This window comes from Hippoglossus stenolepis, chromosome 2 (genome assembly GCF_022539355.2).
Source record: "Hippoglossus stenolepis isolate QCI-W04-F060 chromosome 2, HSTE1.2, whole genome shotgun sequence".
Classification (NCBI taxonomy): domain Eukaryota; kingdom Metazoa; phylum Chordata; class Actinopteri; order Pleuronectiformes; family Pleuronectidae; genus Hippoglossus; species Hippoglossus stenolepis.
This window is the reverse complement of record NC_061484.1, coordinates 16,935,448-16,960,201: the sequence shown is the minus strand read 5'-3', so window position 1 is coordinate 16,960,201 and position 24,754 is coordinate 16,935,448. Positions and strand designations below refer to the sequence as shown.

Here is a 24,754-nt window from a genome sequence, read left to right as displayed (position 1 = left end):
AGCTCAAGACGGTCAAGGCTCGTCCCTAAAATTTCCTTGCTTTCATTTCCTTTTTTTTTTTTAATGAAAAAAAAAAATCCTCCCCCCCCATCCCTCCCACTTTAAGACCCCTTCCACACCACACCCATGGCCCCCCATGTGCAGACATGAGGTCAAGCTCCAAAGATCACAGAGAGAAGCCAGACGAAAGAGAGGGAGAAAGAGACACAGAGACCTAAAATCCTCCTTTCCTCCAAAAAACCAGGCCAAAAACCTCAAGCCTTCCCACCAACTCCAGACCCCCTCCTTTAGCCCAGTTGTGTGTCAAGGAGGCAGTGGGCACTCTTGCAGAAACATCAGCCCAGGGAAATTCAAATGAGCAAGAAACAGCGAGCGAGAGACAGAGAGAGGGAGACGGGGAGAGAGAGCACAATAGTGAGAAAATAGGATAAAAGAATGAGATGGGTGAGCTTTAGGTAGGAGGGAGGAGGAGGAGGCTGGAGAGAAGCTGGAGAGGTTTGCTGAGGCTGCAGGTTAAGATAATGTGTAGATCTGAAGAGATTTGCCGGGAACATTTTTATTCATTTTTTGATTACTCCCATCTCTGCGAACCTCCCCTCCCTCTCCTCCTGCGTTGTTGTCTCTCCGTTTGTTTGTTTATGGCATTAGCGTCATGACTGTTGGTATGTGTGTGTATGTACACATGCATGCTGATTAGAAGTGGAATATTTTATAAACACAAATATTCGCACTCGCACAAGCCTGCGCGCACATATCAATACATAATGCACACAAACATACTTAAAGATGGATCAGAGAAGAGAGCGACTGGGCAGACAGTGCCAGGAATGTTAAGAGCTTACAAATTTGTAAACATGCAGACACAGACGCTGCGTATGTACATGCAAACATGCACACACGCAGATTGCTCCCAGCATAGCTCAGCCCTGAGACCACATTGATCAATGAGCTGCACGTAGGATAAGTGTTCTGAATGAGCTGGACCACGCAGAATTACTCACCGCTTCTTTTCTCCTGGTCTCACACACAGGTACTCAAATGCACAGAGACATATAACAAAGCTTTCTACAGTGCACGCACGTACCCAAAGACACACCTGTGTTGCTGTTAGACTCTCCCTCCAGGTTGAGTGAGATGGACCGGTCTTCGACTTGCTTCCCTCGGCCCAGGATCATCCAGTTCTCCAGACATTCGGAATCCGATGACTCTGAAGAATCAGACTCAGAGATGGACTCCGATGAATCGGAATCCGATTCTGAGCTGCTGGAGTCAACGCTCACTGGCATATTGAGACTCATCTCCCTTTTCTGGCCCCCCTAGATCACCAAACAACAACCATATTGTAGATGCCCATACAAAACTTTCAGCTGCACCATTATGCATCCATTGTTAATTAAAACAAAACAATATAAGAGTCCATTCAGCCACTGTTTCACATGCAGCCAGCAGCAAGTCATTCACTAGCATTGCTACACTTTATTTCTGCAGCTCAACACCAATGAGTCAGCTGGCTGAACTGGCCACTGGACAGTAGCTTGACAAAGTAGCGCTAATCACAGTTAATTCAGAGTACAGGGAACATAAACCTGCCTAACTGGTTAATATTTGGTCAAAAACATAATTTAACAGACACAACATCGTTTAACTACCCTAGTGAAGGGCTGCTGAGAATAAAGGACAACTGAAGGTCTCTGTTTTCTTAGCAACTGCAGAAAAATCAAGGATTCATTAATTGTCCTGCTTAAGGACAGGTTTAAGTTTGTCTTAAAACAATAGTCGTAAGGCCATAGATACATTGATTGCTGTAACCATTCCCCTGGACATTAAAAGACCCCTTGCTGACAAATTTTAATAAAGTAAAAACTATAATCTGAATTTTATCTAGATATAGTTAGGTTTCAGCAGTCTGAGTTACATAATTCCAGTGAATGTCCTCAAAGTTACAGGATTGTTTCTCTTTTGCTTTTGCACAGATAACAATTCTTTGCAGAGCTGCAGAGGGTTATCAACAAAATCACATTCTTATGACTGGTAAACTCAGACATGTCTGACTTCATGCTTTACAATACAGAGGTGCAGGAAAAGGCCCTCAAACTTTAATACCTCCCATCAGTCAAAGTCCACTGATGTAACGGATTCACTAGGATAATATCAATACCATTGATCTTGTTGATAGTCCTCTTATTAGTTATTTTGTATTACTGTGCAGAACATGATCAATTCAAAAGAGGATTGGAAGTTATTCATAATCTTAAGAAACAAAACATTGTTTCAAGAGCATCATCAGTGATTTTTTAGAAAACTCATTAAAAGGTCAAATATCTCGCTGGGAACACATTTAAAATTTTAATCCTTCATAAAAATTAATCATGTCACTTAAATTAAAAACTAAGAAAATAGAGAGTATCTCTTCTTAATCCTCTGTTTTCCTCTCTCTCAAGGCTGATGTGTAGTCACTGCTGTCTAGTTATCGCTGGTAGAGGGAGGGTGGGCTGGTACGGGAGTTCAGCCAAAAAGTCAACAAGAACTTTCCAAACTTTGGGATACATGACTGATTTGGTTTTACATTTTGGGAACAGCTTTAGTTCAAGCTTCTTCCTAACAACTTGCCTTCAGTCCATTGAGCAAATTGTGGCTGAAACATTGAGGAGTGTGAGGATAGTCTGTGAGCTTTTCTGTAAATGTACAGTTGAACGGGTGTTTGAATAATTTACTCTTATAAGAGTTTTTCTTGCATAGTTGTGGTCAAATCAATCAAATATCTAATTAAAATCATTTTATAACTGATAGAAACTTACTATATGACCAGGACTGTACACAAAGACATCTACGTACATATCAAAGCATCACTCTCATCCTCTACCTGTTGTGTTGGGGTGGACGTCTGCAGCCGGTGTAAACCTTGACCCTTCATGATACAGACGCCTTCATCGTCAGCAGTGTCATCCTCGGAGATGGAGATAACATCCGGGCTGGAGTCAATGACGATGACCTCCTCAAAGACTGATGATGACGACCTCTGACCTTTAGGATCACTCTTCCCCTTCTTCTGCTTATCACGTTTCTCTCCCACCTTCTTCTTCTTCAGGAGTTGTTGTTGTTCAGATGAAGGAAGTTCACAATCTTCAGTGTGTACCAGTTCTCCGTCAGCATCTACCGTCACCTCCGGCTGCTGGCTGTCCTGGTCCTCCGGCGTCTCACCTCTGTCGTCCATCTCCCCAGCATTGGAGGAGTAGTGGAGCTGGCTGTAGAGGCGGAACTCCACCTCACTGTAGGCCTCCGACCCATCAGAGTCATCATTGGCTTCCTCTTGGTAGAGGTCATCCTCCAACTCCTCACGGCCTTGATATGGAGAGTACATCACCCCAAAAGACCCTCACACACACACTCACACCTCACCAGCATCCACTCACACATACACCCACTCACGCCAGGGGTGATGGTGAACTCAGCGGCTGAAGCTGACTGCAGTGATAAAAAGAGATACAAAAATAGGGTTAGAGTAATCAACCCTTGACATTCAATAAATTATTTATACAGGTAATAACATAATATTTTATTAAATTGGTATTTAAAAGACTCTTTTGTACATTTAGTATTAATGATGTATACTTAATAAAGTTGCTCATCAACTTATCGATAAAATATAAAAAAATAAAGTAACATTTCAATCACAGGTTTCTAAAACCCCAAAGCAAAATGTTTTAAAAAATGTCAACCAGCAAGATTGTTGATTAATTAACTGTATTTCAATTCATCTTTGTATCAGTAAATGATCTAAACAGTGAACATGTTAACATCACTGTCAAATTTCCATGCAGAGTTTCCACTTTAGCAGAATCAGTAACAGATTATAAATCAGATTTATAAACTATCACTGCAACCCTCAGTTAGCTTTTCCCTTAAAGCTGCTGTATGTTTTGATTAATGCAGTTGAAAACAGAGGATTCTAATCAATTATTACTATTAATTATAAATTTGTATTAATTACAGCCTTGCTTTTATATGCCCTTGCCAACCAATCAAATTGAAGGAAAGACAATCACAATTTTCCCTTCTGGTCCCAAGTGATTGCTTAAAAAAGATTATGATGCCACAGTGAAGTTGACCTCTGACCTTTGACATTTTAGATATTAAATGTCATCACCTCATCGTTTCATCCTATTAGAAATTTGTGTAATGTCATAATTAGTGTTTGAATTCTGGAGTTGTGGCCAAGAAGGTTTTGTGAGGCCACAGTGACTAAAATCTAATCAGTTCATTGCTGAGCCCAAGTGAACATTTCTATCATCACCTTTGTGAGATACTGTGTTCATGGTTAGAACAGACAGACAACCTGGAAATATCATGCACAGCCACCACCGACAGAGGCATAACAATCTGATGCCATTTCGAATCATATTGATGAAATCTTGCAATAAATTCAGACTCAGAAGACAAAGGTAAGTATGAATTTCTCTGAGTAACAGGTTTGCTTCAAATATTTGCCCCAAAAATCATGAATGAACCCTGGATTCTTGTAGATCCTGAAGTCAATTCTACTGTTGTATGGTAATTGTTTCACCTATATATTAACACCTTTGTTTCATCGGTTTCATAGCTAAAATCTGAACTGTCACTGCCTTAATATGTTTAATATGAAATTCTCATTTAGATGATTGCGACAAAATTAATGAGCAACAGTAGTGATAATAGTTTGCAAAAGCCATTTGTTTTTAGGCAAAAAAAGCCAAACATTTGTAGGTTCTAGCATCAAAAATGTGTGGATTTAAAGCTTTTCTTTGACACATGACAGTAAACTAAATATTTAAAACATGTCAGACAAGACCTGATATTTAAAAGATTTTACCTAAAATGTGAGAGGCTTTTCTTAAATTGCTGGGGACAGCTGATAGAAAAAACGAATTGATTAATTCATAACAAAAATAATCTTTAGAAGCTAACTTTAAAAAGTTGGTGAAACTATCTACACAATTTCTACAGCGGTGCAGTGGACACAAGACAGCATCCATTACAGGAAGGGCCCAGTTTTCGGTTTTGTTCTGAAATCCATAAGGGCTTGTTAACAAAGCTGAAACAGAGCATGGTTCAGTTGTGCTGATTTTTTTTTTTTAACCTGTAAACAGCTTGGATCCAGGTCCATCATCTGTTTGGTGCCGATTTCAAAATACACCTGACATGACATAATCTGGGGTCCACTTTGATTGATTGTGATAGAAACAGTGAAATCATTCACTTATTACACTCTCTAAAACATACTGGATTGCTAATTTTCCCAAGCACTGCCTCTCTAACTCCCTCTCACACTCACACACACACACACACACACACACACACACAGAGAGAGAGACACACACTGAGCAGAGAGGGAGCATTGGCCCATTGCTCTGTCCAGTCCTGCGTGTCTGTGCCATGATGGTTGGAGATGATTGGCTCCCAGACCGCACACACTGTTGAAACGCCACGCTAGACAGTCACAAGCTGCCCACCGGGGATTAAAGGGACAGAAAGAGGAGTCTGGGGTGAGGGTGTGCGACAGTTTTGAAGTTAAGCAGCGCACATGGACCTGGACCTGACAAATGACTGACTATGTCTTACAGTGGTGGAATTTAAAGTACTGGACAGTCACGGTCCAACAATAAAGGTGTTTTCGGTCACTAATTACAGCCCAGCTCAGGAATATGTGGGTGTATGAGCACACACCGGGGACGGGTAGCAAACACACACAAACTGTACTCAACATCTTCATATCTCTTCCTGTTAGCTCGCTTGCATCTGTAAAAATGGGATCTCTCACATCTCAAACGTACATTTCCGTGTTACACAATTTGACATGTTCCGCTAGAAAAAGCACAGGTGTAAATTACAGCAGTACCTCCTGAACACTTATACGAGTATCGGCCTCAAACATCCAGCATTGATTAGACTATCCTTTACATTTATACTCCACTGCATTTCAGGGGGGATAGGAATACATTTTATTTTCAGCCGTAGAGACATGCTGCTTTGCAGATTGAGGATTTACACTAAAAAAATGATGTTATTGATTAAACTACCCAAAGGCGTATGATGCAGTTAAAAGCAGTTTCATCTCGACCATCAACAACATTAAAGTATTGCTTGTTTGAATGAGTCAATAACAATAATTTTAAATACTAACAGGAGTCATTCCACATAATGAGCAATTATATTTGTGATCATTTAAGCTTTTTTGTGCCTAAATCGTATGTTCTATTGATTTCAAATGTAGGATTTAAATTGCAATGTACACTATTTTTTTAGATGATCAAACACTATAGAACGTGGTATGTGGCACATTATGTCATCATGTCTCAGACGCTGTAGAGGGCATCATTTTTGTATTTCACATTCACAATTTTTTTATAACAGTTTCCTACAAATCCCTGACCTCTTACTCAAAAAGCTCTGGCTAACATAAAAATATTCTCTGCTCCTGTTTGAAACCTTTTTGCCTGCACTCAGATGGTGCTCAAGTTTGATTCCTTCTCCCCAAATTGAAGCTGCTTCTGTATCCTGTCAAAATGCCCCAACCTGTAGAAATCCAGGTTTGATGTTGACTAATGAAATAGTCACTGCCTCATTTCAAAAGCGTTTACTTTACTTATTTCAGCATCTTTTACAACCAGTCACTGTTTAGCCACATTCTAACCCAAGTGCTTCATTTATTGTTGCATTTCTACTTTTGTCCCAATTCTTCTTTTAACAGTTTGACTATTACATAAGTGTGCTGTTTATACCGCATGCTGCTTGACTGACAGAGTCATCATGTCACCACCAGTGTTTGGTGATTGTGTTAATGTCACCGCTTCGACAGGAATGATTTCAAACACCATTTCCCATCTTGGAGAGATGAAGAGATACAACAAACATGGAGTCAAGTCCACCTGAGCAATAGTCCAGACTGGAAAAGCAGCACAGAGGCTGTTTAAAAGAAGTGACAGAAGACGCTACTTCCCGAAGCAGCTTATCTAGAAGTTCCAGATCTTTTACTAGTCTGTTGTGACAAGTGCAATATTCTTCACTGCATCAGAGCCAGTGACAAACAAACTGTTGAACATCATGAAGAACGTGTCACATCCCCTCCACAACTAGCTGGTCACAAAGCAGAGCATGTTCAGCAGGAGATTCGTGGAGCTGACAAGGAGCGACAGAGGGATTTGTTCCTGTCAGCTGCCGTCACAATCATGTACAATGACTCAGCACCTCTGATGACCTCTGATGACAAAGCCCCTCTCTCATATCAATATAGACCAAAACATATTTAGTAAATGATTCATACATTCAATGCACACTGTGACATCAGCTGTCTATTAACCTTCATTACTGTATAGTGTATGTTTGACTCATGGTATAGTCTCTGTTCTACAGTCTGTACAGCATAGTGTCTGTCTGTCTGTCATCAGGAGAGGTGACAGGGAGATTTATTGGATATATTCATAGTTTTGAAGATGCAGTGTTGTCATGTTGTTTGGCTGCTCAAGAGAACAAGGGACAGACTGAGGTCCAGAGGACACCGCTCACTAGCTCACAGTACAAACAGCAGGAATCCCCGTGTGTTGGTTAAGTAGTAATCAACCCAGGCTGCTGTTAGCATGGTGCTAGCTGCAGCTAGGATAATGCTAACTAGCTAGCAGGTAGCTCGAGGCTCACGTTAGCTTCGTGTTACGCCAGCGTTACGTGTCTAAATCAATATTTCGCCCCCAATTACAGAATAACTCAAAACCCCGTCCCAGAGCAGCGATAGTTTCGGGTTATTTCCACATGTCGACAGGTCGTGCTTAGCATGTGACCCTCCTGTGGGTCCACGTGTTTCTGAGCAGCCGGGTCGGATGTAAACAATGAAGCTCCACAGTCACAAACACGCAGGAAATGAAACAAACACGCGGAGCCCAGGTCGCTCTAGTCACAGACATCAGTGTGGAGGGTTCACTTTAAATGTCAGACAACAGGAGCTCACCTTTATAGAGTAAAGAGGAGAGGATGGCTGCTCCTGCTTCTTCCATCCAGAGGGAGAGGGACAACCACTTCCGGGTTTGTGCTTCGTAAATTGGTTGGTCGACCATAACGTTTCACTGGGTAGTATTCAAGTCGAGCTCAAATGTCTGGACTGGAGTGATTGTTTCATTGAAAGTTTCAGGAAATCCAAGTAAACTAATCAAAAAACAATTTAAACATTAAATACAATTATTTATTTTTTTACTTTTATTTTATGTATTGTTTTAGTAGGGAAACAGCAGCACAAAACCACTTCGGTTCTTTGTAACATTGATACCACAAGATGTTGAAAACCTTTTGAGATTCTGCCCCATGATAATTAGAATGCATGGCATTATTTCTGCAGAGTTTTGCACTATAGTTTACATCATATCTGCAGACTTGTCGGCACACATTGACTCTGTAAAACTCACGTACTACCACTAGGCCTATCACGATAATTACGTTATCGACTTATCGTACGATATATGGACATGACCTGGATATTGCCTGTTGTTGTAGCGACCAGTGTTGGATGACATCATCTCTCACCTATCAGAGAGTTCATTGATTCATGTTTTCCACAGTCACACACAAAATCAGTCAACAATCATCTTAAACTAAAGTTAAATTTATATTTGCAAGTTCAGCAAATTTATTGCACAGGGAGCAAAATTGTTTTTACTCCTATTGAACCTGAACTGGGGTACTGTGAATCTCCGACCTGAGGGGAGGAATTGAAATTCACAGTGAAGGGGGAGGTTCTTCCGATCCACTATAGATCTGGCCATATGGAGGACCTGCTGGTCAAAGATTGCCGTTGTGGGGGGGGTCTGAAACACACCTATCCCCTTACCAGCCACCTTCACAATACAAATAAAGGAAGTTTCCCCCTGGGTTTCAAATATCCATACTAGGCAGTAATAGAGGAAATAAAAACAGTTTGAATAAAGGACTTGTAGAACAAGGACATCATTTTTCTGTCTACATTAAAAACATTTAACTTCCTAAAGTACAACCGTCTCTGTCCCTGCTTACAAACTACCTCAGCATTTACATCAAATTTCAGTTTGCTTTCATTGACTGTTCCAAGATACTTATATTGTTCCACAAATTCAATGCCAAGGCCTGTAATGAAGGACTGCGATGGTGGGTGGGATAGATAACCTCTAAAATCAATGACCATGTCTTTACCCTTTGCAGTGTTCAGGCCTAACTACCACATCTCAGAGGTGTTCGACTGGACCCAGATCTGGTGTGTGGCAGGGCTACTCAAATACCAGTTTGACATGACTTTAGCCTTGTGCCACAGTGTATCATCACGGTAGAACTAGCCATGCAAAGATGGGTAAATTGCGGCCATAACGGGATGCACATGGTCAGCAACAATATTCAAAGTCTGTGACATTGAGACTATAATTGACTAGGGACCCAAGGTGTGCCAGCATTCCCCCACACCATTACACCACCACCCGCCAGGACTGTTCACAGAGAACAGGTTGGGTCCATGGATTCATGCTGCTGACATCAAATTTTGACGCTACCACCTGTGAACTTCAGGAAAATTCAGATTCATCAGACCAGAATAAGTTTTTCCAATCTTCAACTTTCCAGTTATGGTGAGTCTGCGCCCACTGTAACCTCAGGTTTCTGTTGATGACGGACAGGAGTGGAACTCCTGTGGTATTCTGCTTTTGTAGCCGATCCAACTCAAGGTTCAATGTGTGTGAACCACAGTTGCTGTTGCCACATGATAATTATTGATAAGTATGTGTACAAGGGTTCCTAACTGGTGAATAACTGAAAAAATCAGGTCACCAGGGCAAATACACAAGTTCACACAAACATTGTTTCATTTTCAGTTTCAGAAAGTAACAACACGTTATTCAAAAGTTTGAGGGAACCTCGACTGGTGTGCGGACATTTCTTGTTTTCACATTTTCAGTTTCCACAGGAAGTTAAATGAACGTTGAAAGAAATGCAAACATGCAAAACAAAGCAAAAATGACTTGTAACAATTTGTCATCATTTTATTGTGTCTCCTGAACAAACATATATTTATGGAACTCTGTTTGAATGATGAGAAAACTAATAAAAAGTTACAAACAAATTTGTGGTTGTTTGAAGACATTAAAAGTCATTTTAATTTGTGCTGACATTAGCTTGGTATCTTCAGAGGTGTTTTGGTATGTTCAGAGTCTGTGCATCTATGCACTGCTTGTTTCATCAATATTGGTTTTATCCCCCATCAACATTATAATATAAAAGCCCTCCTAGCCAACTGTTCTGCTGTGATGTAGAGTTCTTCTAAAATTGCAGGATTACCAAACAGTTTCATCAGGTCATTTCTCCGTTCATAATGTCCCATAATGTCTCTCTCCCTCCCTCTTGTTCTCTCTCACTCTCTCTCATTGTGAAGTGTGTACTCTGATAATAAAATGTCATTATTGACATGGAATTGTAAACTGGACTTCTTTACTTCTGAGTTCACGTATCTCATTCTGCAGACAAAAGGTCCACGAGGCCTCGCACTGTTTTTCAACGCATTTACTATATTGTCAGTCTGATGGATGCACAGCATTTTCACCTTTCTCAATGAGGCACAAATATTAGTTATGAAATGTCAGAATATGTCTGTGTGCACACTGGGTGTATGCATGCATGTCTGAGTGACTAGTATGGACCTTCAGGCCTGTGCTATTATTACATGTTGATGGGAATGTAAATCTATATGTAAATGTAATTCAACAGACTAGCTATCGCCATCAGTCATATTTATAACACATAGCAAAATTATGCCATCCTGGCACTCCTGCAGACTGTGCAGCATTAACATCCATCTTTTCCTCCTTCCCCATATCATGAGAATAATTGTGAACTCTGTATAACCAACTATAGGCATCGGCATTGTAATGATAGTGAGCGGATGGCGTTTTGATAGCGAATCAGAGAGTGAATGCCATCTGATTCCATGGGTTTCTCCATGCGTGTCAACACAGGAAAGGCCATCATGGAGTTGGATTGTTTCCTTCCAAAGGTTAGGCTGCACCTTATGTCTCAACACTATCACCTCTTTTAGCCCATGTATACATCTGACACACACACATACACACACTTAATATCCTGCAACTGTTTTGTTTTTGGGAAGTGCATACGGGGGCCCCTCTCTGCCTCCCCTGCTCCCCATATCTCTCTAAATTGGATGCCGGTTTGGGATGCCTCAATGCCTCAGTGAAATTGTGATGTGGCTGCCTGATTTTGGGTTCCATGCATTTGCCGGTATTTACTATTATTATTTTAAAAAAAGGTGGACGAGGCTGTCTGAATGGAGGCATCTGGTTCAGCAGTTCATCTCCGAGTGTCCAGCCCAGTGGCGTGTTGAAGATGGATGGAGTGTCTGGGACAGGGATTTAAAGTCCCCTGATTTCCAATCACACATTCCAACGGGATGGTTCTGCCTGATGAATGATCTTTATTGAAGAGTAGGAGTTAAAAGAAGCATGTCATTGCTCTCATTTGAGGTTGTTTTTATGTGCCACGGTAGCTCCTGCTTCCATTTGGCACCAGATGCTGCGGCCAGCGCTGCGATGGAGTGTTTTATCAAAACAGGATTCTCATCAGCTGCTGTGTTGTATTGGCAATGGTCTCCGACTGATGGTTTACACAAGTGCTCGTCTGAAGACTAGGACTAAGACTTGATTATTGGCTATTTATTCATATTATTTTATAACTGCTATGTGTTTGATTTGGGACAGTTCAGTTTCACGTATACATCTTGTTAAATGTACAAAACCCATAATTCAGAAATTTCAGCATAAAATGTTGTTTTCTTTGATCATTTTGGCCTGAGGTGCATCTTCAGAAATGATGAAACCTAATCCAGCCACATAAAATTACACTATGATTATTTAGAGAATTGATTATTGGTTTATCCCCTGTTAAAGTAAAAAATATCAAAATTTACTGATGCCATCTATCTATAAACAGATGAATCTGTCTGTCTGTCATTTGACTTTCTTGTTAACTTTCACAGTGAATTGAGTTCACACTTAGCGGGTGTATAGATGAGGACCAAGTGTCGACTGCAAAGAATTTGGGATGGAGGGTTCTGAAATTCCTCCATTTACTTTTAACTGTAACCTGCACTTGCTGTCACCATAGTAACCACATTTTCTATTGAAACGAAACACAACCTTTTCATTGTTCTTTTTTTTGTGCAATTTGCTGACACTCCTTCGACCAAAATACTGATTAACTGTGACAATAGCCTGTAGATACATACAAAAAATAGAATGTTAGGCGCAGCTCTGAAACCGATTGTCTGAGCATCTGCTCGGATGCAGATTCCAGCCGTGGTTGCATCAGCTTGTTTCAGTTCTGTAAGTGCAGTCTGCCTCGCTTTCTGTCGTTGGTGCAGGCTTCCTTGTTACTGTATGTATGTAAATCTCACCAGGCCCCAGTATCAAAGCAGCCAGGCAGGAGGAATTCCCTCTAAAAAAAAAAAAGACTCGCCCTGGATCAGCGCTTCTGAACAAAAATGGCTCCCATGCATCACCCATATGGGGCCCTCTGCGCCGGAGTCATTCACATGTACCGGATGTACAGCATTTGTTAACCCAAAGTCACATCACCATATTTTCTTTTGCACCAAAGGGCCCCGTCATTGCTCTTCAGATAAAGTTTGATCTTTCCAGTTGCATTTGCATAAATGCTTTATTTTCATTCATTCTAATTGATATCACAATTAGCTTCGCAGCATAAGTCACCCAGAGAGGTTCAGTAGATTCTGAAGTTAATATGCTAAGTAGAGCATATACTAATGAAATAATATTCATAATCTTAAACTAATCAGTGACTCAGCTCACATACAGAAAAAAAAAAGATAAAACACACACGCACTAAAAATTCTGCAGCATGGTTCCTTGTGAGATATTACTGTGCACCTCCTCTCTCTTTCTCTAGGGCCTTTTTCAGACATAGCACACATAACATTACTGGGCCCTAGTTCACGACCCCTTTTTACATCACTTGCTTTGATATGATGTGGTTTTTTCGGCACCTTTTCCCTTATTACAGAGCACACATGAGATGATGTTGAAATTAAATGGTGAGTGTCTTAAACCAGTGGTCTGGACCCCCAAGGCTTCCAAGAGACTATTCATATATTATTGTATCAAAATTAAATGAAGAGATAAGAACTGTTAAATAATTAATGTGATAGGAAAAGAAAAACACATTTAATTTAATTTCTGTTCCTACTTTCTTGTTGCTTTATTCTTGAATAATTCTGTATTGTACACTGCTCTAATAATGATGAATTATAAAGCAGCTTGTCAATAATATAATCAGATAGATGTGAAAATCTGCTTCTCAGATTTTCTCAGACACTGTAGAGGCATAAAAATCAATCAAATCATCCCTCTTCATTGTAAACGTGGACATGAGCTGAGAGCTTATGTTCAGGCCACATTCAGGTTTGACGAGAGGCCACTTGCAAACTTCTTTTTCATCAAACCAGTATTTTCCCAAACTCCGACCAGTACTGTGGGGAGAGTCTGACAGTCACACTTCAAACTACATGAACTACACACTCGCACACACACACACACACACACACACACTCTGTGATCAACAGTCAGAAAAGACTAGAACAAGAGAACAAGCCTGATAACACCTTTTCAGAATGGACCAAGTGACTTGTGTCTTTGGGGATTAAATTTGTGAACAGAAGCACACACACACACACACACCCACACACACACACACACCCACACACCAGCACCACACGGTGCCACAACACACCTCTTTCTCAGCTGCAAGTATAAAACCACATTGACAGGAGCCTTGTCGGCTCTTGTTGAATGGTCACGCTGAAATGTTTACCTTTACATACAAATAGCCTGGTGTCATGTTGTGTCACATAATGTTTCATGGACAAATAATATGTCCCATTTCTCAATCCGCCCCACAGCCCTTAAGCCCCCGTCCAGCCTCCATAGTCGCAGAGCAACACCCCGGCACCTCGGCTGCAGAAAGGGAACCTTGTGTCCCAACAGAGGAGTAACCCCCTGAATTACATTGCAGGGATGCAGAGGTGAGCTCCCTCAGCACTGTGGCTCTGCGTGTTTCGAGGAAAGCAAAGGTATCAGCACCAGAGGAGAGCTTTTATGTGATGTAAGTATTAGTACATATTTGTCTGTCTTAGTGGACTGAAAAATAGATAGAAAATAGAGATGTGTCTCACAAAAATGAGTTCTGATGAAAGTGTCCATGATGAGCTTCAACCAAAAGAGTTACAGAAACATTACAACCTTGAGTTGGGAAGTTATTGAGTAAAGATTTACTCATGTTGATTTTATTTTTAATATAAGTAACAAAGTGCTCCACAAGTGCAAGAGAAATGGAATTAACAAAACAGAATTAATAATGAAAGAGCGAAATATAAGTTAGGATTTGTTTTATTTTAGAATGACCGATGTGTGAGTGGTGAAGTTTAGGACCAAGGACGACAAACACTGCCTTCATTTGCAGCCAAACTCAGACAATGTTGGTAAAGGGCAACTGTCAATAATACAAATTCTGTTTTAACTGAATTGTGGGAAAAATAATGGAAAATTACCTGAGTACATGTACACAAGTACAGCCACTAAGTATGATTTGGACCTTTACCTTTTCTACTACTTTTACTTCAATAAAATTCAAAGGGAAATGTTCACTTTAAACTCTCAATTCTATATTTTAATAACTGCACTTAATTATGATATATTATAATATATTACAAAATACTACAAGTTAATGTATCAATCAATAAATAAATTGTATTTATATAGCCCATATTCACAAATTACAATTTGTCTCATAGGTCTTAACAAGATGTGACATCCTCTGTCCTAGCAAAAAACTACCAAAGAACCCTAACAGGGGGAAAACGTAGAAACCTCAGAGAGCCTCCTGTGAGGGATTAGTATCTGTATCTCTATAATACTATAATATAGACATTATGAAGATGTAATAAAATAAGTGACAACATAATAAAAAGCACCATTCTGCATAATAAATACCTTAATTATGGATCAATTATATTTTCCACATTCTTCTGTAACTATAAGTCTGAAGACCAGACTTTCACCTGAAGTCTTTCTTCTGGTCAAATACAAGTGTTTTGTTTGAATAAATGCTCTGCACACGTTCCCCATGAATATTGAGGAGTTATAGAAAGAAGATGACCATGTGATTCTTTTTAACACGTTCACACATCTTTCCTCTTGTCTTCTCCACATCCTGTTTTATTGGTCCAGACCCCTCAGAACTGCGGGTCTTTACACACTTGGTCTGTGTAGTTGACAGAGAGTGGAAACGGTCTGCTGGAAGCCGAAGGTCCCACAGAGACAGGGAGCGTCTCCTCCTGTGTTTACGTGTTTACTTATTGTTCCAATCGTCCCTTTAGTTCTTCTGTCACTCGCTTTAATGCGATTCTTTCCGGTTCCGCTCGGTCAGAGCTCGGGTCACCGATCCAACTACTCCCCCCCCCCCTCACATTAATTACATTAATTAGCACGAGGGGGGGGGGAAACAAACAAGTGATGATTAATATCGAAACTATGGCGAATTCTTTGAAGGAGGTTCTCATGGGCAAAATAAATGTGGAGCGACATGTAGCCTACAAGCCTCAGTGACACTGCAGAAGACAAATGTTATAAAGGATGTTAAAAAATATATGTTAGAATATCTCGGAACTAATAATAATACATGTGACAAGATATTAGAATAATGTTATAGACCTAATTTTACATTATATAATTGTTGTAGTCAAAATACGACTTTTGAATGGAGTTAATTGAATTAGCTCTTAAAATAGGAAAGTAATTCATAAGCTGAAACTGCATTCATTTTGAAAACTAATAGCAATCATTATTATTAATATTATTATTATGACTAGATGTTACAATAATGTTGTACACCTTATTTTAGGATATATAATTGTTTTAGTCTATGTATTGGCCAAATAAGAATTTACTTTGTTACAACTGTGTTGTTCTTCTAAGCTTCATGATTTTCGTTTTAAAAAATAAATAAAAGTTAGATTTTCACGTTAACAGCACAGTGAGAAATGACCAGGTAAAACAATATTAAAGGCCTTATGTTATTAATCATATTCTCCCCAAACTGTGTCCATTTCTAATAGGAAACAAATAGTTAAATCTTCCTTTTCTTTAGCTAACAGGGGGAAAAAATAACCCCAAATTTAATTTTAGAATACAATAACTTGGTGTCTGAATAGCAGATGATTGCACAGTCTTCCCTGAGAGCTCACACGTTTAGGAAATGCACTGAATAATCCGCAGCCGTGGCCTTGCATACAGATTCTACTTTTGGGCCTGCGGAGAGATAAGGACGAGGCAGGTCTGCAGAGGCTTCACGATCTTGTAAGTGCCGTGGAGAGTCAGACCATGACTCCATCGTTTCTACGGCTGAAGGAAGCGAGAAGAGCAAAACAATAGGTCTGTACATCAACAGTCGGACTAATAATTGACAACAGGGGGAATAGAAGTTATTAATATGACTCTGTAATTTGCAGGTAAACGACTGACTTACTCCACGTGTCTCACTGTGAACATATAACCCACCTTGCCAAACATTTAACTTGAATCCCCTCCTGTGACTTCCGCTCTAACTTCAGTCTAAATCGCAGTTTTTATTCCTCGGTGGGTTGATCTGTGGCCTGAGGCTCAGATGAGCTGCTCCACCGTCACTGTTTCTCCCGCCACCGAAACAGGAAACGTCAGTATTTATGTTATGATGTCGTGGGCGCGCGCCGGAGGTCAGGGTCGCAGTGTTGCAGCGCGAGGCGACAAGCAGAGTCAAATGGCTCCATGTCTCGCGCTTTGTTCCGCACTCAATTGTCTCGGGGCTGCGCGTGAACCCTGAGACCTGCAGCTGTCTGGAGCGCACACACACACACACACACACACACACTCACACTCACACGCACGCACGCACGGAGGGAAGGAAGGAGAAGTTACACACAGGGTAAAGACGCACAACCACTGTAAACAAAATATGTTTTTGTTGACGTTCTGTCGGAATTTGTGATGGAATATCTCCTCCTTCCAATGTTTTTATTTTTTTTATTTCTGAATCAATTCCTTATCTCAACATCCATTTCCCCCCCAGCAGCAAGTTGGATTTAATTTTGCTTTGACCTTCCCACATTTATCCCCCTGGTGTGTTAGAATCACACATCTCTGATGTTTTATCTCCCTCCATCACTTCTGATTCAGACTCATCCTCCCTGTAAGTTAAGATCTGACGGAACTCACTCATGCCTATAACTAGTGAAATGTTTGCACCAAAGATAAACTTCTACAGTTCTTATCTTCTTTCAGCTTCTGTCTTAAACTGGAAAGCACAAATACTCACAAATATCGGCAACACTCAAAGCCTCAGGTTGGATTTGTGTTACCTTTCTTTTAATGGGTAAAAGTGCTTTTACACAGATACGTAAAAGTTGTGCACTTTTACGTATCTGTGTGAGTGTGTGAAACCAAAAACATTAGTTAAATCAAAGTGTGAACAGGGAGGTGACGAACTATGTCTACTGATTCATAATGAACTCAGGTTAGACTCAAAGTTGTTTTATTTTATTTTTGAAGGGCTTAGTCTTAGTTAGAGTTTTGTTCAGGCTTTGGTAAACCCGGGTTATTGGACTATAAATCCGTACTAAAAGGAGTAAAACCTCCTCACTTCATCTAAAACGAGCGTCTCCAGTGGGTATTAGCTTTAATAAAACGAAAGAGCCGGAGAGAGCACACGTGCTCATTGTTCCGCCACAGAATATAAAGTTCTGGTTGAGAACCAAACAAAGCGGTGAGTATGAGTGGACATTTTCAGTTGGCATATTCATATTTAAATGAAATGTTACGCGTGCACAGGTGAGCGAACAATCAGAGCTGAGGACCGGAACTTTCCGTTTTGTGGCAAAGGCTCGTACAGGAGGTGAAGAAGCGCTCCCCAACTCGAGGTGAAGTTGTTGGCCCGGAGTCTGTGCACCTGCTCCACTGTCTCTCAGTTCGCGCGTAATGCGTAAAGACCACCGTGCGTATCAGGTGTTTTCTGGGAGAGACGAGCAGAGAAGTTTGGGGAAACTCCTTTCAACGTGTTTCGTGGAAGTGGCTGACAGGACGTTAGACATAAATTCACTGAAGAACCAACTTTCTCTCGTTTATAGGTCACTGGAAACTTACCCACAACCTGCGCTGACATTACGCACAAGCATTATTTAATGTTACCTACCTGCAACCTGCACAGCAATCTACAGGACGTGTCCCATGCTGAAGAAGTGAATCTGACATACAAGAGGGGGGAGAGAGAAGGGTGTGATGGAGGAGGGGGGGTGTGGGAGACAGACACAGAGAGGGAGACTGGGGCGGGGGCGGGAAAGTTTAGTAAAGTGGAACTTGGGAACAGATGCGAGTGAGGGGGGCGCGGCCCTGGAGGGAAAGGTGCAAGGTTGCATGTAGTGTGTATGTTTGCGTGAAAGCGCGCGGGTGCATGCGTGTTAATACGTGCACGCGGGGGGTGTACGCGCACTGGGCTTGTGTGCGCAGCTCGTGCAGGAAAAGGACATGAGCGCACATCGAGAGCGCGGCTCTTTTACTCGGCGTGATCATTTCACGCTTCCCCCCGAAGCCCTTTTTCCACCTAAAGCGTTTAGTTGCAGCTGACTGAGCACTTGCAGGGAGTGCAATAGGGAGCGGAAGGGTCGAATTATTTCAGCCTACAAGTCGCCCCAAAACTACTGTAGGACGAAAGAACAAAAGAGAGAGAGAGGGAGAGAGAGAGAGAGAGAGGGAGAGAGGGGGGGAGGAAGAGAGGGAGACAGTGCGAAAAGTTTTTGTTCTTTTCCTTTTTTCTTTTCCATCGCCTCCCCCTGTTCCAACGGGATAACATGGACCAGGGGCCCAGGAGTCCTGCACTGCGTCTGGGGAGAGCAGGTAGGGTCACATCGGCTCGACTTGAGATCAACTTCACTTTTGTTAACTTTCGTTTTTGTCCCTTGAACAAGTTGTTGTTTGCTGCTTCACTGCTTTGTGACAAACTTTTACTCAAGTCGTGGAAGTTATTTCTTGGAGTGGAAAGTTGGATTTTCTAACTTTCTTCTGTTGTTTGGATACAAAAAACCTGAATAAGGTTTTATTTTAAAATTTTTCCTCTTATTTGTAATTTTCACATAGAGCGAGTATGATTAGTAACCTGCTCTGTAGTGGAAACTTTTTGCTGCGTTTTAAGAAATGTACGAACCAAAGAAAAATATGTGTGTCTGAAAAGTTTTGCATTTACATTTTGAATAGTTTTGAAGAGGATTTGGTGACTTCGTGGACTTTGTCGTTATTCTAAAAATACGAACTTTTTTTTACATGTTTGTGGAGAAACAGTATTTGTTGCTTTGGGTGTGTCAGCTCTGCTCCACGTGCTGTCACCTGAGAGCTTTACTATTTGTGTCACGATTGGTGCCTCTATGAAAGACTGTATTTGTGCATCATCACAACTGTGTGTGTGTGTTCACATATTTCCTACATGCAGTTCAGTCAACAGGCCCTATTCAGCATCTTTGACTGAGGACGGGAGATGAGCAGGTGGAAGAGTTTTTATTCTCTCGTTTATGGACCAGATGTTAAAGTCTCTCATCAGGCCCCAAATAACGTCATAAATTTAAATTTCCTGAGCTCGACTCTTAACCGTCGTGTCTCCATCGCCTCATTCAACAGGTTCATCTCCTATAGGCCTATTCATAAAACAGCGGGGTCTGGTACAGAAGCGGATCAGGCCATCGACCTTGTTATGGCACCCAATGGATATCACATCATTTCATATTGCTGCCCGCTGCGTCTGCATTGATAAAACGTCGTTTGTCATTAAGAAACAAACAGTGTGTGTACAGGTGAACAGCAGCTATGAAATGGCTCTGGGCCTGCGAAGCCCTTTTTTTCCTCCAGAAAAACGAAGCTCTGTTGTTGTGGTGCTGGTTGTCTCTTATTTTGGATATGGTAATGCATGCATAGTAGGTTTTTCTAAACATCAAACATTTCCATTTAGGGCCAGTCTGCATTCGGTGTTCTTTATATTCATTTTCATAATGTTGTAGCAGGGGATTCGGCACCGATTGTGTTGAACTGTCTCCTGAAAGAAATAAATTAGCTTGTGCCTGGACTTCTATGGACATATGTCATTAAATAATGCCTGTGGTCTATAAGACAAATAATGCCTCCTTTGCGGCCTTTTGTGGAGTGGGCTTTACCCTCTGATAAACGGTGAAAGCAGTGGGATTTGTACCAATTGGATAATAACCGTTTAACCGCTGAGGAAATCAGAGTTTAAAGGAGGCCCTCCCCTGTTCATGTGTAAAGTCTTCAGGGCCCAGGGCCTATACCTACAGACGCTCCATTTCCTCTCACTTTAAAATACGTGCTCGGGGTACAAAGGAGAAACCGTGAGAATGAATGTGGATCTAATGAGACCCCCTCTCTTCCCGCCCTGCAGGTTGGTCGTGCGTAAAAGTGCGTAAAGACGGGTTCTTTTCCAATGAGCAGGGCCGCCATATCTGTCACCAGCGCCAGTGCACTGACGTTAGATTATTATTTTATCAATCAGAAAAATTAGAGAAAGGTCACTTATCTGGTCTTATTGAAATACATGATCATTGACATATTATATTTAAAAATGCCTCCTAAAAATGAGCCATCATTCCTCGCTGCATTGTAACAATAGAAAAAACTCCACTTAGACAAAGTTTTTCACTGAGATACGCATAGCTGGATTCCAGCTTTGATATACACATATACTTAGCTCCCTTGACCATATATGCTCCACACAGTGTGTAATATCTGATTATCTAGTCGTTGGCAGATCGGAAACCAATAAAAGCAGCGCGCTACTGAGAGGTGGAGGATGCAGGAGACAGAGGAGGGAGGGGAGGAAGAGGGAGCGAGGGATGACCTCACATGGCATATAGCCTACATTCATTCTGACCTCAGGAGCCCCATCATCTAACGCAGAGCCGGGTGCTCTGCAGGCTGACAGATGACAGACTGCTCTTTACTTGCGTTATCACCGCGCCAAATGATGACAAATATGTCCGTGTGATTACAGGCCTGTGAGTGGGAGAGCCACGCAGCCAGCGTGCGCTCACCTGCTCGCTTACGTGTCCACGGTGGTTCACTCTCAACACGATATATTTGATTTATTAGTTACGACTTTTATATAAGCAAACCCCCCAAAAAAACTTAAGAAGAGATACGGGGGCTTTCTCATTATGTTTACAGTCAGCGGGCGTGTAATAAACGAGCTGGTGGAGTTAACATGCGCTATTAATTTTTCATTGCTTTTTCGTTTCGAGGCTCGGGCGCCAAAAAAAAAAAAAACTGAAGAAGCAAAACAGCCGAAGCTTTCACGGAGGATGGAGGGAAAGAGGAAAAAAGAGATGAGGAAGGAAAGAAAGATGGAGCACTTCAACATCAACAACAACAACACTGCCTCCAATTTGCCTCCAAATCATTATCACGACTCCAACGCATTGATACTAATGTTTTAAAAGAAAGTATAAACACACACACACACACACACACACACACACACACACAGCCTTTCTCCCCCTCTCCACCCCCACGTCCTCCCCCATTTGCAGCACTGCAGAGGTAATGAAATATGGTAATGGTTTTGGACCCCCGGATTAAAGTCGTCCCACCCTGATGGAAGTTTTCCCCAAATTTCCAACCCTAAAGCAACAACAATTTGTATACATGATTGATTGTGTTTGGATTTTTTAATTGCTCGTGTATTTAATTTGCAAATCGTGGAGACAAGGGCGCACGGCTGCAATTGACTTCTGTGGCAAGGAGGAGCGCTCGCTTCGGTATCTACATAAATAAAACCAGAGTCTGACTGCACAAGGAGAACGAAAACAATGAAAGCGAAAAGACTAAACAATAAAAACTAAATTCTGCAATTGTATATGGTCATGCTTTTGACGTAGATGCTGTTTAAAGATCTCAAGAGCCAATTTGCATTTCTTTCAAGAAATCTTTCAGGAAAAAATGAATATAAATCTATATTTTGGCTCGTGCATATAAAAGATAGGAAGCATCCAACAGATTTCCCAGTTTGCTGATTTCCTTGCAGCAGTGTCTCTCGCAGTCATTGCCATTGTCTGTATTCGCCAAATGTGGCCTAAATCCAGGCCTGGTGTCTTTGGCGCATGATCCAACTCTGTATATCCCAGTTTCTGTTTCTTAAGCACATCTGGGCTTTTTTTTGTTGCATTGTTTTTTTGTTTTTTGTAATTTAAAAAAATATATAAAAACAAAAAAAATCAATCTAGTTAGCTGTCTATCAGATTTGTATGAAGCCCAATTCATGAATACTCAAGAAACAGATGTGAAATATGAATGAGGATTAGTGCGGATGCTTCGAGGTGTACTTTACTGTCAGTGGATTAAAGAGCAGGGACGTGGAGTCAGTGAAGATTCATGAAGCCATATTTAGTGTTGGAGATGTGGGCTGAGAAATGGAGTGGATCGTTTAACAGCCAGAATACCACACAAGCACTGATCCTGTGTTTCCATATGTTTAACCTACAGTTTGGAGTCTTCTCCTTGGGCCTCGTGAGTCAAAATATGTTGCTGGTTAAGTTTATGTACGTGTACGTGTTCGTGTGTGTGTGTATCCGTGTGCACATGCGTGTGCGTAAGGGCATGTGGCCCCAAGGTTGAACGCCCCCTCGTGGTTCGTTCAGCAAACATCCACACAGATGTGTGAGACAGAGAGCAGATCTTAAACCTCCCAGTTTTCTGTGATGAGTCGAATAAGAAAATAAAGACTGAAGTAAGTGTGAGTGTTTCTTTCAGTGAAGTCAGCCCGACAGCCTGAATACACTTGTTGCATTCGGATTAAAGACGTTTGAGCCAGTCCACGAGTCTGAGGGCAGAAGAGCTCCCTGTGAAAGGAAACCAATAATGCAAAGCGAGAAATCCTGGCTAAAAATCAAAAATTAAATAAGCTCAATAATATCACACATTGACCTTTTCAGGATCAGATGCATTGCCTTGAGGTACATCAAGCCTGTTGGTCTGTTGAGGATGAAAACAGGGTAGAATAAAGTGAATATTGTTGTTGTTCATTAGTGGGCTACTGTACATCACAGCTTCCTAAATGGAACTATAAGTAGGGGGGGTATGGGTATAAGAATCAGGTGATTATTTCGGTCCTATAATGGCTCCCAATGTGTTGGATGCGCAGCGTAAACACCGAGGAACAAAAATGATTAGATGTCTAGAAAGAGGAAGAAGGGAAATAACACTATTTTTTAATTTGGCTCATGCTTTAGGCTATTTGCGTGGTTAATATTGCATGGGCGAGGCTGAGATATGCCCTCTGAAGTCAGGTGGGACGATACATGTATTGAACCCCCCCCTCCTCCCTCTGTCTCTCTCTCTCAGTTTGGAGTGTGAATGCGGAGCTCGCCAATTGCATTTCATTAAAACCACATCCGCTCGGATCCGCAATCAATTAGGTAATGAGCGGGAATGCATGTTTCATGTGTCTCCTCTCGGTTCCTCCTCGGAGCTAAACATTCATATAACTATGTGTAGGAGGAATGATTGAAACGACGCAGAGCCAATTGTTGACAGCTCTCCCTCCTGCAGGCCCACGAAGATGAGAGATGAATATGCACCTTCCGTTCTCTGAGTGAAAATGAAACTAAAATGTGTTTTACTAAAACACCCCATGCCTTTAAAATCAGTCTTTTTCGTTTATACACTATCACTTCTATTTGTTTAACCTAATCAAGAAAAAAATACATAATTTCTCTTTGAGTTACTGAGCATCCCCTCTTTTTATAAAACCTTGCTGCAACTAAGCCTCATTTTAGGTAATACTCGATTAATTATCCATTTAATATTGACATGAATAAATTGAGCGCAAACGGGTATAAAGGCATTAGCTTTTTTACTTGGTTAATTGAAATTAAACATATGATCATCCACTCCCCGAGCCCCGCTGTCGCACCGCCGCGCCTCCCCCATTGGCGGACGGACAATGCGTGCGGGGCGTCATTGGCCCACGGGATTCGCATCAGCCTATCGCCGCCGCCCCCCGCCCGGTTCTAGCAGGGGCCGGCGGTGACGTGGCGGCAGCGCTCGCCTCCTGATTGGCTGAGCTCGACGTGAGTGACGGGCAGCTGGCCGGCGCGTGGAGCTTAGGGTTCCAGGGGGCTGGGAGCGCGGGCGCTGTCCGCACGAGAGCAGGTCCTGAAACGCGGCGTGTGCGCCACCGAGGACGCGTCAGGGCGCAGGCAGCTGAGTTAGAGAAGCGCGCGTGTGTGTGTGTGTGTGTGTGCGCAAAACCCACTGGTGTTTCCTGGCGTGACCGCGGAGGAAAGTCGCCTCTGAATCTGGACGGGACTGTTTTCCTTTCCGGCGAGAAGAAATCCTGTCTCCAAACTCCCGAGGAGAGTCCTGTGGCTGCGCGTGTGCGTCCAGACGAGGAGAGGAGAGAGAGAGAGCAACGGATAACAACTCTCCACTCAGCCTCCGTTGCTATAAACCACAGTCCTGTTCTCGTTTATTCATCTTGCATTTCTTTCCTTTTCCTATTTTGGCATGGTGGATATGAGACTTCAAGATGTGAGCGCTCACTCGCTTCACTGATGGGAGATTTACCAAGTGTCAGTGTGAGAGCGGCAGCCGAGGACGATGTGCGC

General features: G+C 41.8%; 2 protein-coding genes across 4 annotated transcripts in view; one reads left to right on the top strand and one right to left on the bottom strand.

The window, feature by feature from the left end:
* The window catches only part of zcchc7 (zinc finger, CCHC domain containing 7), a 47,073-nt gene extending 39,012 nt beyond the window's left edge, over positions 1–8,061 (bottom strand). Inside the window, exons 1-3 of one of the 2 annotated variants that reach the window (XM_035145860.2) lie at positions 7,979–8,061; positions 2,864–3,465; positions 1,085–1,316 (exon numbers count right to left, since the gene is read on the bottom strand). In XM_035145860.2, coding sequence (XP_035001751.1) covers positions 1,085–1,316; positions 2,864–3,361 — 730 coding nt within the window. In that variant the 5' untranslated portion in view covers positions 3,362–3,465; positions 7,979–8,061. The remainder of the gene's footprint in view (positions 1–1,084; positions 1,317–2,863; positions 3,466–7,978) is intronic. The other variant, XM_035145867.2, reaches the window with a different exon arrangement.
* Positions 8,062–18,605: 10,544 nt separating this feature from the next.
* pax5 (paired box 5) overlaps positions 18,606–24,754 on the top strand; it is a 50,103-nt gene continuing 43,954 nt past the window's right edge. For both annotated transcript variants that reach the window (XM_035145929.2, XM_035145919.2), the window contains exon 1: positions 18,606–18,989. In XM_035145929.2, the coding sequence (XP_035001820.1) occupies positions 18,944–18,989 (46 nt within the window). In that variant the 5' untranslated portion in view covers positions 18,606–18,943. The remainder of the gene's footprint in view (positions 18,990–24,754) is intronic.